At 54.6% G+C, this 13022-nt stretch overlaps 7 protein-coding genes across 7 annotated transcripts; 4 read left to right on the top strand and 3 right to left on the bottom strand.

Annotated features, from left to right (window-relative positions):
- Positions 1 to 160: 160 nt before the first annotated feature.
- PG986_004503 (uncharacterized protein) lies at positions 161 to 1414 on the bottom strand (the record flags this gene model as incomplete). Its single annotated transcript, XM_066840725.1, has 2 exons — positions 161 to 960; positions 1021 to 1414. 2 exons carry the CDS (start codon positions 1412 to 1414, stop codon positions 161 to 163), a joined length of 1194 nt encoding a protein of 397 aa, XP_066703352.1.
- Positions 1415 to 2227: 813 nt separating this feature from the next.
- On the top strand, positions 2228 to 3199 carry PG986_004502 (uncharacterized protein; the record flags this gene model as incomplete). The annotated part of the gene is made up of 1 exon (XM_066840724.1): positions 2228 to 3199. One exon carries the CDS (start codon positions 2228 to 2230, stop codon positions 3197 to 3199), a length of 972 nt encoding a protein of 323 aa, XP_066703351.1.
- Positions 3200 to 4838: 1639 nt separating this feature from the next.
- PG986_004501 (SET domain-containing protein) lies at positions 4839 to 5990 on the top strand (the record flags this gene model as incomplete). The annotated part of the gene is made up of 2 exons (XM_066840723.1): positions 4839 to 4854; positions 4933 to 5990. The coding sequence occupies 2 exons, from the start codon at positions 4839 to 4841 to the stop codon at positions 5988 to 5990; spliced, it is 1074 nt and encodes a 357-aa protein (XP_066703350.1).
- Positions 5991 to 6778: 788 nt separating this feature from the next.
- Positions 6779 to 7335, top strand: PG986_004500 (uncharacterized protein; the record flags this gene model as incomplete). The annotated part of the gene is made up of 2 exons (XM_066840722.1): positions 6779 to 7081; positions 7153 to 7335. The coding sequence occupies 2 exons, from the start codon at positions 6779 to 6781 to the stop codon at positions 7333 to 7335; spliced, it is 486 nt and encodes a 161-aa protein (XP_066703349.1).
- Positions 7336 to 7696: 361 nt separating this feature from the next.
- Positions 7697 to 8158, bottom strand: PG986_004499 (uncharacterized protein; the record flags this gene model as incomplete). The annotated part of the gene is made up of 1 exon (XM_066840721.1): positions 7697 to 8158. One exon carries the CDS (start codon positions 8156 to 8158, stop codon positions 7697 to 7699), a length of 462 nt encoding a protein of 153 aa, XP_066703348.1.
- A 716-nt stretch (positions 8159 to 8874) lies between these two features.
- Positions 8875 to 10285, bottom strand: PG986_004498 (uncharacterized protein; the record flags this gene model as incomplete). Its single annotated transcript, XM_066840720.1, has 2 exons — positions 8875 to 9780; positions 10250 to 10285. The coding sequence occupies 2 exons, from the start codon at positions 10283 to 10285 to the stop codon at positions 8875 to 8877; spliced, it is 942 nt and encodes a 313-aa protein (XP_066703347.1).
- A 946-nt stretch (positions 10286 to 11231) lies between these two features.
- On the top strand, positions 11232 to 12801 carry PG986_004497 (cholinesterase precursor; the record flags this gene model as incomplete). Its single annotated transcript, XM_066840719.1, has 5 exons — positions 11232 to 11492; positions 11621 to 11756; positions 11825 to 11904; positions 11979 to 12600; positions 12647 to 12801. 5 exons carry the CDS (start codon positions 11232 to 11234, stop codon positions 12799 to 12801), a joined length of 1254 nt encoding a protein of 417 aa, XP_066703346.1.
- Between the last annotated feature and the right edge of the window lie 221 nt (positions 12802 to 13022).

The following is a 13022-nucleotide window of genomic DNA, read 5'->3' as shown; positions in this document are numbered from 1 at the left end:
CTTGGGAGTTTAGGAGTTCATTAGGGACGTTATTCATGAGTGCCCTCTGAAATCAGACTTGGTATTCCTTTGCGCCGGTTTCCTCCCTGTAAAAATGCCCCAATTGCGGATCTATGCGTACACCCTGAAACGAAAGATCTCTCTGTCTTGAGAGAGAACCTTACCCCTTTCGCTGAGTGTGAATATACTTTGCGAAACTAGCATCGGCCATGGTGGATTCCTCCTCTCCTTGCATGGCTGCCTCGTACCGCGCTTGCAGGCCCTCACGATCCATCTCATCATCATCCGCGAAATCGTCCACATCTTCTCCGTCGCTGATCACGTCGAGATCGTCGTCGTCGTTGGGCGGCTTCACACCCGGCGTGGAGCTGCTCCCTGTGGCCATGGACATGCCCTTCATCATCTTGTCCAGCTCCTTCTCACGCGCGGCACGCTTGTTCTCCTCGCGCTCGTTGCGCTTGCGCTCCAGCTCGGGCTGGTAGTCCCGCTTGAACTCCTCCGACTTCTCCTTGACGGCGGCGAAGAAGTCGTCGACTCCCTGGCCGGTCATGGACGAGACCCCCACCACGCTCAAGTGGGCATAGAACTCCTCGAGCATCAGACTCATCGAGTTGAGGAGACTGCTCATGTAGCCGCTGCCGCCGCCCTCACCCTCGACACCGCCAAACGCATTGCCGCTCTCGTCTTCTTGCAGAGCCTCCTGGAAAGCCTCGTAGTCCGTCATCCACTCCTTGGCAAACGAGGGGTCCTTCACGTCGGCTTTGTTGAAGACTAATATCATGGGGAGCTTCGTCTTGTAGAGGATGGAGCAGGCGTAGAGCATGTTGGACATGAATGTGCTGGTCGAGGCGGTTCTCGGGGTATCGATAACGTAGGCAATGACAGTCGGGAAAGATGATGCCAGAGATTCGAGCAGGATCTGGCCGGACGCTGACCAGACGAAAACTTCGATTTGGCCGGCTGTAGTAGGTATGGTTAGTCGCATTATTGCTTCCCTCGGGCCTCATTGGGATCCCTTACGTGTGTCAACCAAGATGTTCTTGATCGGTGTCTTGTTCGCTTCCGACGGCGCCGCGCGCTTCTCCAACAGCCCCACGATCTGATCGACCTTGGTCGAGAACAGGTTCAGACTGGTCAGGATACCGCCGTTGGGCCCCAAGTTGTACTGCTTCATGACCTCCTTGTAGTTGACCGAGTCGCGGATATCGATATTCGCCTCGAACGGCACGTTCAGGACGGCGGGATCCAAGTTGATGACATAGGGCGGCTCCTTTTGGCCGTGCAGATGGGCGTTGATGCGCTGCATGAAGGTCGTCTTGCCGGATCCCGCCATGCCGACGCAGACGATGGCGGTGGGCTTGGGGCCCGTCGCCGGGGCTGTGGCCGCCGCGGCAGCTGATGCTGACTCTGCCATGTCGAATAAATGTGTTTCAATGGTGATGTGTAAGACAGCAGATGAGCATCCAGATATGCAAGTTGTGTCGGAGGTTGCGGTAAGTGTCGTTGCTCTTCCGGTCTGCAGAGGATGGCGGGGTCTTCTGGTAGATGAAAATTATTGCGGGGCTCACTGAGGAAGATCAGCGCGATGTTGGTGGGGTAGCTTCTGGGGGCGGGTGCTGGAGATACGCCAAGGCCAATAGCGACATGCTGTGGCTAGATACGATGACATGCACGCATTCACTTCCGTCGTAAACCATAGCCATGGTACGAGCATGTACTCCATGAGAGCTGTTGTTCCTGTAGGGGATTGTTGCATCTCCATATTTTCGTCTGCAACAGTAGCTGAAGGCGCGGTCGACATATGCTGCGACAAGCATTAAAATACAGAAGACAGGAGCAAGCACCGAACCAACCAACATGAAGGCCATCCAGGTTCAGACCTTACGACACTACTCATCCTCCCATTCTAGCAAGTGCATACGAGTCAGATATGAGTATATCAACGCGTGATAAGAAGCACTGCGAATTACGAGCATGCGGCTGCATTATCGTGACCCCCGCTTCGGGTTCGCCGTCCGTCAGCTTGCGTAACATTACACTGCCTGGTTACGTTCCTTGGTTTCGGGATTGACCTATCAAATGTTCCATTCCCGAGATTTCTGAAACCCCCCGTGGCGCCGAGGTTCTCAACCACACCGCTAATATTTGAAGACTCTTTAGCCTGATCTGCGCCGGTGCTAATCTCGACGTCTTGTCCTCATCCATTCACAACAACCAGATTTGAACTATGGCCAGCATCAACGTGAACAAGGTGGTCAAGCCTCTCGCCATACTCGGCGCTCTCTATGGGCTCCATATCACATATGATCTCCTTCACGCCGTGATACCATACCTGCGGCCCTCGAAATTGGATAGATACCTCGAGACCAAGGACGGCAAAACGCCCTGGGCCCTCGTCACCGGCAGCAACAGCGGGATCGGCAAATCCTTCGCCGACGAGCTGGCCGCGCGCGGCTTCAACATCGTGCTGCTGGGCCGGAGCAAAGAGCGGCTGAGAGCGGCCAAAGCGGAGCTGAAAGCCAAGCACCCGAGCCGCAAGTTCCGCACCATCGTCACGCTGCCGGGCCAGTGCACCGACCCGCACAAGGTCTCGTTCCCGGACATCGCGAGGCAGGTCGAGGACATCACCCTCAACGTCCTGGTCAACAACCTGGGCGGCGCCATGCCGCGCGCCGAGTTCGGCACCATCGACTACTACACGCCCGCCGAGCTGACGGAGCACATCAACGTCATGGCCACGTTCCCCACGCTGCTGACGGGCGCGCTCTTTCCCGCGCTGCTGCGCAACGGGCCCGGGCTCGTCATCAACATCGGCTCCTTCGCCGACGAGGGCGTGCCCTACCTGCCCACGTACGGGCCTACCAAGGCCTTCATGATGACCTCGTCCAAGGAGCTCGCGCGCGAGGTCCAGTGCGAGGGCCGCGACGTCGAGATCCTCGGCCTCCGGGTGGGGCTCGTCAGCGGCACCAATCTGAACAAGAAGAAGCCTAGCTTCTTCGAGCCTCATGCTGATGACTTTGTCGAGTCGGCGCTCGCTAGGGTCGGGTGCGGCAGGATGGTCATTGGCGCCTACGTGCCACACGCACTGCAGATGGGCCTCATGGGGCTCCTTCCAGAGTTCGTCAAGGAGAAGGCCATCGCTTGGCAGATCTCCGGGCGTTACAAGGAGGAACGGGAGCGGATGGCAAAGCAGCAATGAGTCTAGGTACACGAAAGCACTGAAATGAAAGATCAAAGCAAGCACAAACATGGAATCGTAGTTGAGTGTGGTCTTTCAAGAAGGGCTTGGCTTTCCAAACAAAGCTGGGAACTAGAAAACTTAGAACACAAATATTAATGACAGCAAAGGGTGACAATGCCACATTTATGTTATTTATGTTATTTAGGTTATCCAGCAACGTCACAATCTTAGCTAATATACGGTCTACTAAATCCATTATACAAGTACTGAGATGCAAGGGAAGCCTCTCGCGCTTCTCGGTGATCATAATGGGATGGGCAAATCAACCTAAACAGCCGCCTTCATTTAGATGTCAGCTCCTGATCTGGGAAACCAGAGACCACTCTTGCGAACCTTCTTGGTTAACTGTTCTGTATAAAATGTCTTTTCTCAACCAGCCCGGTGTCTGTAAGTTCAGTCACATTTCCCGCAGCATTGCTCAAACACCAGCATTTCTCATGAACCAGCCGTCACATACAACATCCTCTGAGTCAACTTAAAGGACAGTTTTGACACATTCATAATCTCTTGTCACGCTTCGTCACAGTCCCAGACCTTCGCAAGGCTGCAGAGAACTTCGAGATTTTTCTTTTTTCTCTTCCCGCTTGATATACCTCTTAATACTATCATGTCTCCTGTAGACTAATGGATGACATCGCCGCGGACTCTTGCCGCACCGACTTCGCAGCAGTTTTGGGGCGCCACGTAACGCCTATCTAACAATGAGGGAGGGCACTTGAGCAGGAGACTTGGGGTGAGAAGCTGGATGTCGGTTGGCAGCTGTGGGGTCGGACTGACTGCTGCTATTGCCTGATGGCATTCGACATGTGCAAGCTGTTTGCCATGGAAGTGGAATATGGCAATGAGCCTTGTCACACCGGGGTTGAAAAATGCTTCTGCGATGACCAACATGAGGAGTTGGGAGTCATTGATAATCATTTGTTGGATGTGGACTAAACCTTCTTAGGACAATGGGTATATAATTGGGATCCTTTGGTGTGGTGTCTATAGGGATTCAGGTGTTCCTAAGCTCAATGACCCCATCATTGTTTTCTATAAAGCATGTTTCGTATGGTACAGTATGATTCAAGTATGAATTAGGAATTTATCTTCCTCAAGCCGAGAACTCATGCTGCTAGAAGTGACACTAGTGTAGGCACCTATCACCGTAACGTCGTCAAGAGTCTGTCACGGAGCTGGACTAAGAAGGCAAATATGAGCTCTTCTCTTTTCACCATAGGGCCTTCGTTACCGATCGCCTGAGGAACTATAGAGGTTACCTGACCCCCAATATCATATGTCGCCATTCCTGCCTGTGGGGTATCCAGTATGCGAGGTACTAGTAAAGCGCATGTCACTGCGCAGAGATATCTAAGTGACCATCAGGTGGCATTTCCCCCTTTGCATTCAATGTTATCTATCATTCTCATCTGTTAAATAGCATCCCAGGCACTTTCTGCAGAACCCTTCGCACTGGGTCAACTTTCTCTTGCACTTTTTACCAGACCACTAGATTTATTGGGTCAACTGCAACCAACCACGTCAAGGTGGCCACAAGAGAAACCCACAAACGCCAACAGAAGCATTTCATGCTCATTCAGTAAAGACTTTGCTTACGATGGCTGCTTCACACCGTATGTATTCCCCCTCTTCAAGACCCTGCAGCATTGTTAGTGAGTAGGAACCTGACTGACTGACGGTTATTTCTTCAGCGTATCGCAACTTGCAAATCCCGGACGGCGCGTCCTTTGAGCTTCGGCCCACCTCTGAGAAGGGATGGGGCATGTTTGCGACCGAGGACATCCAACGCAACGATGTCATCCTGATGGAGAAGCCGCTATTTATAATCACCAACCGAGGCCCGAAGCGATCTCTCAAGCGCAAAGTCCGCGCCGCTGTGGAACGGCTGACGCCCGAAGCCAAGGCGCAATTCTTCTCGTTGCGGCGCAACAGCTTCGAGCCCTTTGCGACCTTGGAAGCCGCGTTCTTATTCAACAAGTTCACTCAAGAAGGCACCGAGCATCCGGACGACGAAGCCATGCTCCTACTGATGCCTCGCATCAACCACTCCTGCGTCCCGAACGCCGTGGTCCCCTCCACCTTTGTCTTCGGGGACGGCGTAGACAAGGAGGCCTCGTACCTGGTCGTCAACAAAGACATCCCCTCGGGCACGGAAATCACGATCAGCTACCAGGGCGTGGTGAACTTCTTGACTGGAGCTGACCGGCGCCGCGCCCTCGGGTTCGACTGCCAGTGCGAGGCGTGCACCTACGACGACGCCCACCGGCTCTACCTGAGCGACCTGCGAAGAACGTTGCTCCGAGGCCTAGACCACCTGACGAATTTCTGCATCGGGGGAGAGCCGGAAGAGTACGCTGATCCAGGACTCCGCCCCGTCATCCCCGACGATGATCTCTACCGGGCCGCGGTCGGGTTTGAGATCCCTCACTCATCGAGATTCATTTACTATCTCATGATGCCCTGCCTGCTAGAGGCAGAGGGTGTTCTGGGGGATATCGATGCCGACACTTACAGGCTCAACCTTGATTCTTTCGCTCGGGCTTTTGAGACACCGGAGAACGTTGAGATCGCACTCTTAGCAACGGAACAGGAGACTTGGTTGAAGAGGTTCCTCGTCGCATGTCATTTGTGGGGCCGTCAAGATGCGGGCGATTACCACAACATGGTGAAGTGGCTAGGTCAGTTCGGGTACGAGGTTCCCTTGTATGATCCATTCATCACGTCTCCGATCGTAGAGGAGGTTGATTAGTGGTCCTGTCAGAGAGAGGAGGTAGCCTAGGAGGTAGATGAGCCCACCAGGAACCACGGTTTCTCTAGCACAGAACCGGTCAGGATGGGATAATAACACTCAAAGAATGGATCAGGTTCAGCTTGAAGAATGTTCACAACCATCCGCCATCCTTGAGAGAACAATACCCGGACTTTGAGGACAAACATACTGCCATAGTAACTGGCGAGGCTTGTGCATCTATCAATGATTGAGTTGAGCGTTCACCTACTGTGAACAACTGGTAGATAATGTGCATGCAACTAGAGCTTGGTTGTCGCTTACTGAATGCACCTACTAGTGCTGACCTCGTAGCACGCCTCATTGGTGGACATGTACGTTTCGCATATCGTAAAATCAGGTGCATTGCCTTCTAGGTTTGCCATCGACTGCCCTCGCTAACAGGAAGGTTTCTGGGATCGGCAAATTCAGTCTACAACTGTCCATTGGGAGGTTGGTTCCGATATCTTGGCGTCATCCCAACCCATGTAGTACCACGTCAGGCCATATTCTACTGGATAAAAGAGGGCTGCGCCGCTGTTGTAAATTACTTCAAGCTTGGCGATAGAGAGGCCTCACAGAAAAGTATATAGGTTGCGAGGTTCTGCCAAATTCAAGGGACTGGAACCCAGCCCTATAAATAACATCGAAGTTCGAGTACATGCGCGAAGCATCCTCATTACATATCCCATCAACTAGATCCTAACGAGATTACTCGGAAAAGTGTGGATCGACCGATACTAATGGCGCCGAAGAGCCTAGTAGCAGCGATGCTGCAACGTACGGGCTATGTGCTGCTGCTTCTTGCTGCGGTATCATCCGTGGCTCAAGCAGCATCCTCCACGACCAAATCCAGCACCAGCACCTTCCTGCTACCTTCCATCGCTACCTCCGCCTCGGAGCACATCTACGCGACGCTCATAAAAGAGGACGGCGCCACCAGTCTCTGGGCCCTAGGGTGCCAGCCCGACGTCGCTGCCGCGTCGCCGACCTGCACGGGCGCCTTCCGGCCCCGGCGCACTCTCACGTCGGGCCCGTCCACCATGCATCTTGAGCTCGGGGGTGGCGGCAGTGTCTACGACTGCACGCGCGCCCCAGCGGGTGGTAACAGCAGCGACAGCAGCCTCACATGCCTCATCAACAGCGGCGCTGCTGCAGGAGCTGCTGTCACGACTACGACAACAACCACGCTGACGGCCGCTGGCGCATGGATGACGCCCGTCACCGTGATCGGCGATGCGGGGACGCGCAAGAAGAAGACGACTACCGCTACATCAGCATCATCACGGACGCCTACCACGGCTCCGACAACCACGGCAAGCAGTGACAGTAGTGAGGCGTGTAAGAGAGATGTAGCTCTGGAGGAAAGGAAGTCTGGTGTTGGCTCGGGGACGGGGGGTTCTGGCGGAGGCGATGGGACTACAGGTGACGGCACGGAAGGAGGTAGTGCGGGAGCACCCGGGGCAACGAAGGGCAACAATAATGGCCGCTGCTCGTCCGGCAATAAAGTTGAAGGGGGTTGCAGTTTATCAGTGGGATGGCTGGGATCTACCTTGTGGTATTACTTGTTGCGATATGAGACTGGACAGTGTGGTAAACAACTGCTTTATAAAACATTTCTAACTATCGCGAACCCACGAAACTTACCGACATTAGGAGTTGCCCTCCTCTGTGAACCTCCTCCACACCTACATCATCGGATGCGCCGCCGCCTCCAAACTGGGGGCCATCTCAAACTGCCCCACCCGCCACTTCCAGTGCCCCAGCACCTCGAACACCTCCTCGGCCGGCATGAAGCCCAAGTGCCACTCGTTTAGCAGCCGCGCCGCCACCTCGTTGGCGGCGTCCGGCTCGACCTGCAGGATGCGCGCGTCGACCTTGACCCACTTCCACAGCAGGTTCAGGAGGTGGGCGTCGCGGAAGCCGGCGCAGACGCAGCCGTAGCCGTGCTCGATGTGCGGGCCCGCGGGCAGGCCGACCTCGTCCAGCGCGACGAAGCAGCCCAGCCCGAGCTGGATGTAGCTGTGGATCCGCTTCGTCGAGATGAAGGGGTGGTGGTTGGACACCCGCCGCGTGCGCGTCGGGTCCCGGGCCGCGTAGTAGTAGGACCGGTTGTCGGCGTAGGGGCCGGCGAGGTGAGGCGGCGCCATTTCTAAGGTCGGTGCCGGGTGCTTGGCTTGGGGTAGTACGGTTATTTGACGATATTGGCGAAAGAAACCTACCTTGTACCAATCGCTGATGGTTGGTGGCTGGCGTATGCTGGGACTCATCGGCTACCCTTGGGGCCATTTAGTGATAGTTATATCCTCACGACCTTCGATAATGGTCTTTGTATAGTTATATCTTTCACGTATTCACAAAAGGGGCTTGTCCCCTCCAACACAAAGCACTTGTCAGGCTCAACGGGCACTACATCACAAAAGGGGTCACAGAATCGGGACATAAAGAGGATTTTAGTAAATCATTGTCATTGTTAAGTCATTACGATGCTCGATCGTCACCAGCTCGTAAAGAGCCTGGACGAGAGCCCATAAGGATGCATAGAACTCGACGACGGCACGGGAGAAAGTTAACTTCCCAGCCACGGCACGGAAGTATGGTAGCCCCCAGCCACGGCAAGGGAAGGAAACAAACCCCCAGCCAACGGAGCCCCCAATGCAGATGATTAGACCGACGCAACAGTCAAGGTCTCCATCAAAAGTCCGTAACGGACCGAATAAGGCTAAGCATACATAACAGTCGTATCAAGCATCGCTACCCACCGACTCACTTTGGGTTCTTTGGTGGTCCTTAGGTGGTTCATGGCCACACGTACCATGGGAACAGAATGGTGCCCTTGGTGAGGTTCGCCGTTGTCTGCAATAAATTACAGATCGGCCTCCTCAGACGCAACCTGGTGGACGGGTGCAGGAATGCTCCGGACACTCTGTTCCGGGTACTGCTCGAGGAGCTGTGTGGGTAGAGCCCCCTTGGACTCGGCGTGCTGGCAGCCGTGGTACTGATTTTCATGGACGTATAGATCGACGCGGGTGCGGACCTGACCGAAGAGGTCGTCAATGGAGGGATCGACACACTTGGCCGCCGCATCGTCGATGAAATCCGGGTCAGAAGGGCTCAGGAAGTTGCCCCAGTGGACGACCAGCACGTGCCGGATAGCGGCCGTCTGGGCGGAAGTGAGCCGACCCGCGCGGGCGGTAAACCGTCTGTGCAGGAAGGACACTCGCGGGCCCCAGTGGCCATAAACGTTCTCAGGAACGTGCTGGTCGTCGTGGAACACGAACAGGTCGTGCTCCGGGCTTACCCGAAGGTAGGCGGTCGGGGCGGGACCCTCGTAGTCTGCTCTTAGGGTCCGGGACGCGTTGCTCAGGGCTACCCCAAGTTTGGGGTCGCGCGAGAGCGAGCCATGCAGTGTTAGCCTAACGTTGTAGATTCGACATACGGCCGCAAAGCTCTCTCGGGAAACCCGATAGAAGACGGTGGGCCGCATGTGCCATCCCAGCCGAATAGTCATGTTCTGTAGGGCAAGTAGCCGACCCGGGGTTTGGGCCGTTCCAGCATCAAGAGGGTCAAGGTCCGGGCCGCTGAGAACGACGGCCTGTCGGTCCTTGTTATCGTCAAGAATGGCGATTTCCCAGATGTGGTCTCTTAACTCCCGGGGAGGTCCGAGAACTTGTGAAAGAACTGGAGCCCTGTCGGCTCCAACGCGCTGCGGTTGCCGCTTTGGCTGCCACGAGTGGTCTCGACCTGCATGGTGTTCGTCTGGGGTATCTTCCTGTTAAAGTACCTAAGTGGGGAATAGTCAGTAGTAGCGAGTCGGTATCGACGGTGAGTAAATCTAAGTCAACGGTTAGTTACGGTTACCTGTAAGGTTACTTGATCAGTATGAATAAAGACGAAGTATTGACGGAGTCCTCGAGTGTGGTGGATGAGGAGAGAAGAGAAGAAAGTGAAGCTCTCGAGGGAACGAGGGGGGCTATTTCATTCCTTGAAGCCGCTCTGAACAATATCTTTCATCGCCCTGGCCAAAAGCAGATGTTGTGTCAGAGAATAGATATTGTGTGGGACTCAAGTCCTTTGTCACAGCAACACATCTCAAAGAGACTGCTAGTCCCTATTCCTGCTATTGATACTGTATTTTCTGAAGCAACCTTTGTTGGGTCCTGGCGACGTCGGTGTATGCTAAATACACATCTGATTGCTGTCCTTCTGTTACCATGGGCGCGTCAGTTGGCACATTTTACTGTGAGTCTGCCTTGCCATTTCTTGCGGCGGTTCATGTTGGACAGCAAATCGGGGTTAATTACTCCTATATTTTCTATGGCCACCCCTCCCTGTCTCTCCATGCAACAGGGAGTTGGCTCATGATTTTTCAATTCGTTCTCTCTACTCAACTATCTGTTAGGTATTGGATTTATTTCTACCTCAATTTCTAAATCGCTATAGTTTGTGTTCAGTATCCCAGCCTTGTACGATGGTTCATGTGTGTTGAACTGAACTCGAGGCTTGGCCATTGACAGTACACTTGATGAAAAATGGTCAAGTGCATGGTGCAAGAACGAGCCCATCGTACTTTTCAGAATGATGGACGGCGAGTGGTTGCAGTAGAGAATCCAGCTAGAGGATCGAGTGCATTTGAGCCATCCAAATTTGGGATGCAATTGCGGTGACTGGGCCAATTGATGGCATTCTGCCAAGAGACGATGGCGCTATCCCGATGCACGCCTCGTATGTCCGTTGAAAGCCAAAGGGCATTGGTCTGGTTTAATCCCGTTGGCGTTGCTTTCCTTTGCTGTTTTCGGGTCGGCCAAGCTTTTTGATTGGGTATACTAGCCCATTACCGTTCTGTACGTCCTCGTCGACCGTTATCCCCAACATCTATACGTCACTCTACGCTTTGGCAATCAAAAGGGAGACCAATGGCGTCCACACGATATCCCGAGCACTTGGCTTCTTGGCGGTATATATATATATATATATATGTGTGTGTGTGTGTGTGTGTGTGTATACGTTATTGTATATGATCCCCGAGCTCGGGTCGCACAGAATTGTCTTGGACGCTATTCCAGACCTCATATCTTCCGGGGAAGCTGTAGCCACACCACTTTTCCCTTTTGCTCATTCCTGTATGTTTACAAATCCCCTAAGGTCGCCATTTCGTTATATTTCATCTATATCATTACCGTCTCGTTTCTCGCATCGGCCCTTGCGGCGACGACGAGCCCGATGGCAACATCGCTCCGTGTCAAGACCACCAACGGACTGATTGGCGGCCACCCAGCGCCGAACCGGACGTCCGTCGCTGAGTTCCTCGGCATCAAGTATGCAGCAGCCCCGATTGGCGAGCTTCGATTTGCACCGCCTAAGAGGTTCGCCGCGCCGCCAAGGACCTTCTTTGAAGCGTCCGAATGGGTGAGTGTCTTGATGCGCATCACGAATTTTCATCATGGTTCCACGGCACTAATTCGAACCCCATACGCAGTCACCGTACGTTACTGTAATACCATATTACCATCAGTTGCGGGCACACTGACAATGAACTGGACCGGGATATCAGCGACTGTCCCTCTAACAAACCGCCCGTGTCCAAGTTCCCAAACTTCACCGAACCATAGGGTCTGCGGGTCTGGAAGAACTTCGCGGCCCAGAACGACAACACCTCATCCGAGGACTGCCTGGCCCTGAACGTCTGGACCAAGAACCCGGGAATCTCGGCCAAGAAGCCGGCCCTGGTCTGGTTCCATGGGGGACGTATGCTGCCAAGCCGCTTGACCCCTGGTCGTTGGACGGACCCCTGCCGATGAACGGGTTCTCCACAGGCTTCACTATTCCCGGTCCGCATAGTCCCTTCTTCGACGGCGAGTATCTAGCGGACGCCGAGGACGTGATCGTGGTCACGGTCAAGTCAGTTATATCATGAGGACCCCCTATTTTCCCGGGCTTCCATGCCTGCCACGCTGACGCTCAACTCAGTTACCGACTCGGCATCTTCGGTTTCCCCGGCGCTCCGGGAATGCCCCGTCACGCATCACCATTTTCGGCCAAAGCGCCGGCGGCGCCTCGGTCGACTACTACTCCTTCGCCTGGACCAAAGACCCCACCATCGACAACGCGACCGTCTTCGCCGACTACGAGACGCGCGCGGCCGCGGGCCGCTTCGCCCGGATCCCGCTGTTGGTCGGCAACAACGACTTCGAGGCCGGCTGGTACAAGCTGTCGGCCTGGGCGGCGCGGATCAACCTGACCGAGGCGCAGTGGGACCTGTACGACGAGCGCGCGTTCACGTGCCCCAGCGCGTATACGGCCGGGTACCGCGTGCGGTACGGCGTGCCGACGTGGCGGTACCGGTACTTTGGGGACTGGGATAACCTCCGCTTGTACAACGGGTCCGCGGGGCTGGGTCCTCGGGGCAGCGGCGCGTACCACGGGTCCGAGATCGAGATGGTCTTCGGGACGGTTCGGGACGTGTCCGGGTTGGAGAGTAGTTGCGAGGAAGACGTCACGTCGCGGTACATGATGGCAGCCTGGGCCGCGTTTGCCCGGGATCCGACGGGAGGGTTGACTACACACGGATGGCCCTTATATGACCCAACCGGTAAGTACTTTGTTCCCAGGTCCGATGTGATCTTGACCACGGGAAGATTCCTCACTATCACTATATCATGTGTCCATAGGTGACACTCTAGTTCTACTGGGCTACCAAAACAGTCCAGAGCCGAGTTTCGTGGCGCCGAACACGTATGACAGCCATTGTCCGGTTAAGAACGACCCGCTGCCCGGACGAGGCGCGTTTTGAGACGCGACACAGAAGTCAAGCCCCGATGGTGAGATATCGACCTATGGGATATAGGACATCTGCTACGAGTCGTATGGAAAAGGAGCACGGATAGACTGCCCGTGATCTCTTTTGGCGTCAAGGGGCAGTACGGAAATTAGATAATAGTGGTTATACTATCTTCTTTATCTTTGATCAGTGGAATTTCCTCTCCAGAATGCAAGGCAAACCGACCAACTCTT

The sequence above is a fragment of the Apiospora aurea genome (genome assembly GCF_038362705.1).
Source record: "Apiospora aurea strain CBS 24483 chromosome Unknown utg000003l_segment0_segment0, whole genome shotgun sequence".
Taxonomy (NCBI): domain Eukaryota; kingdom Fungi; phylum Ascomycota; class Sordariomycetes; order Amphisphaeriales; family Apiosporaceae; genus Apiospora; species Apiospora aurea.
This window is presented reverse-complemented; position numbering and strand designations above follow the sequence as displayed.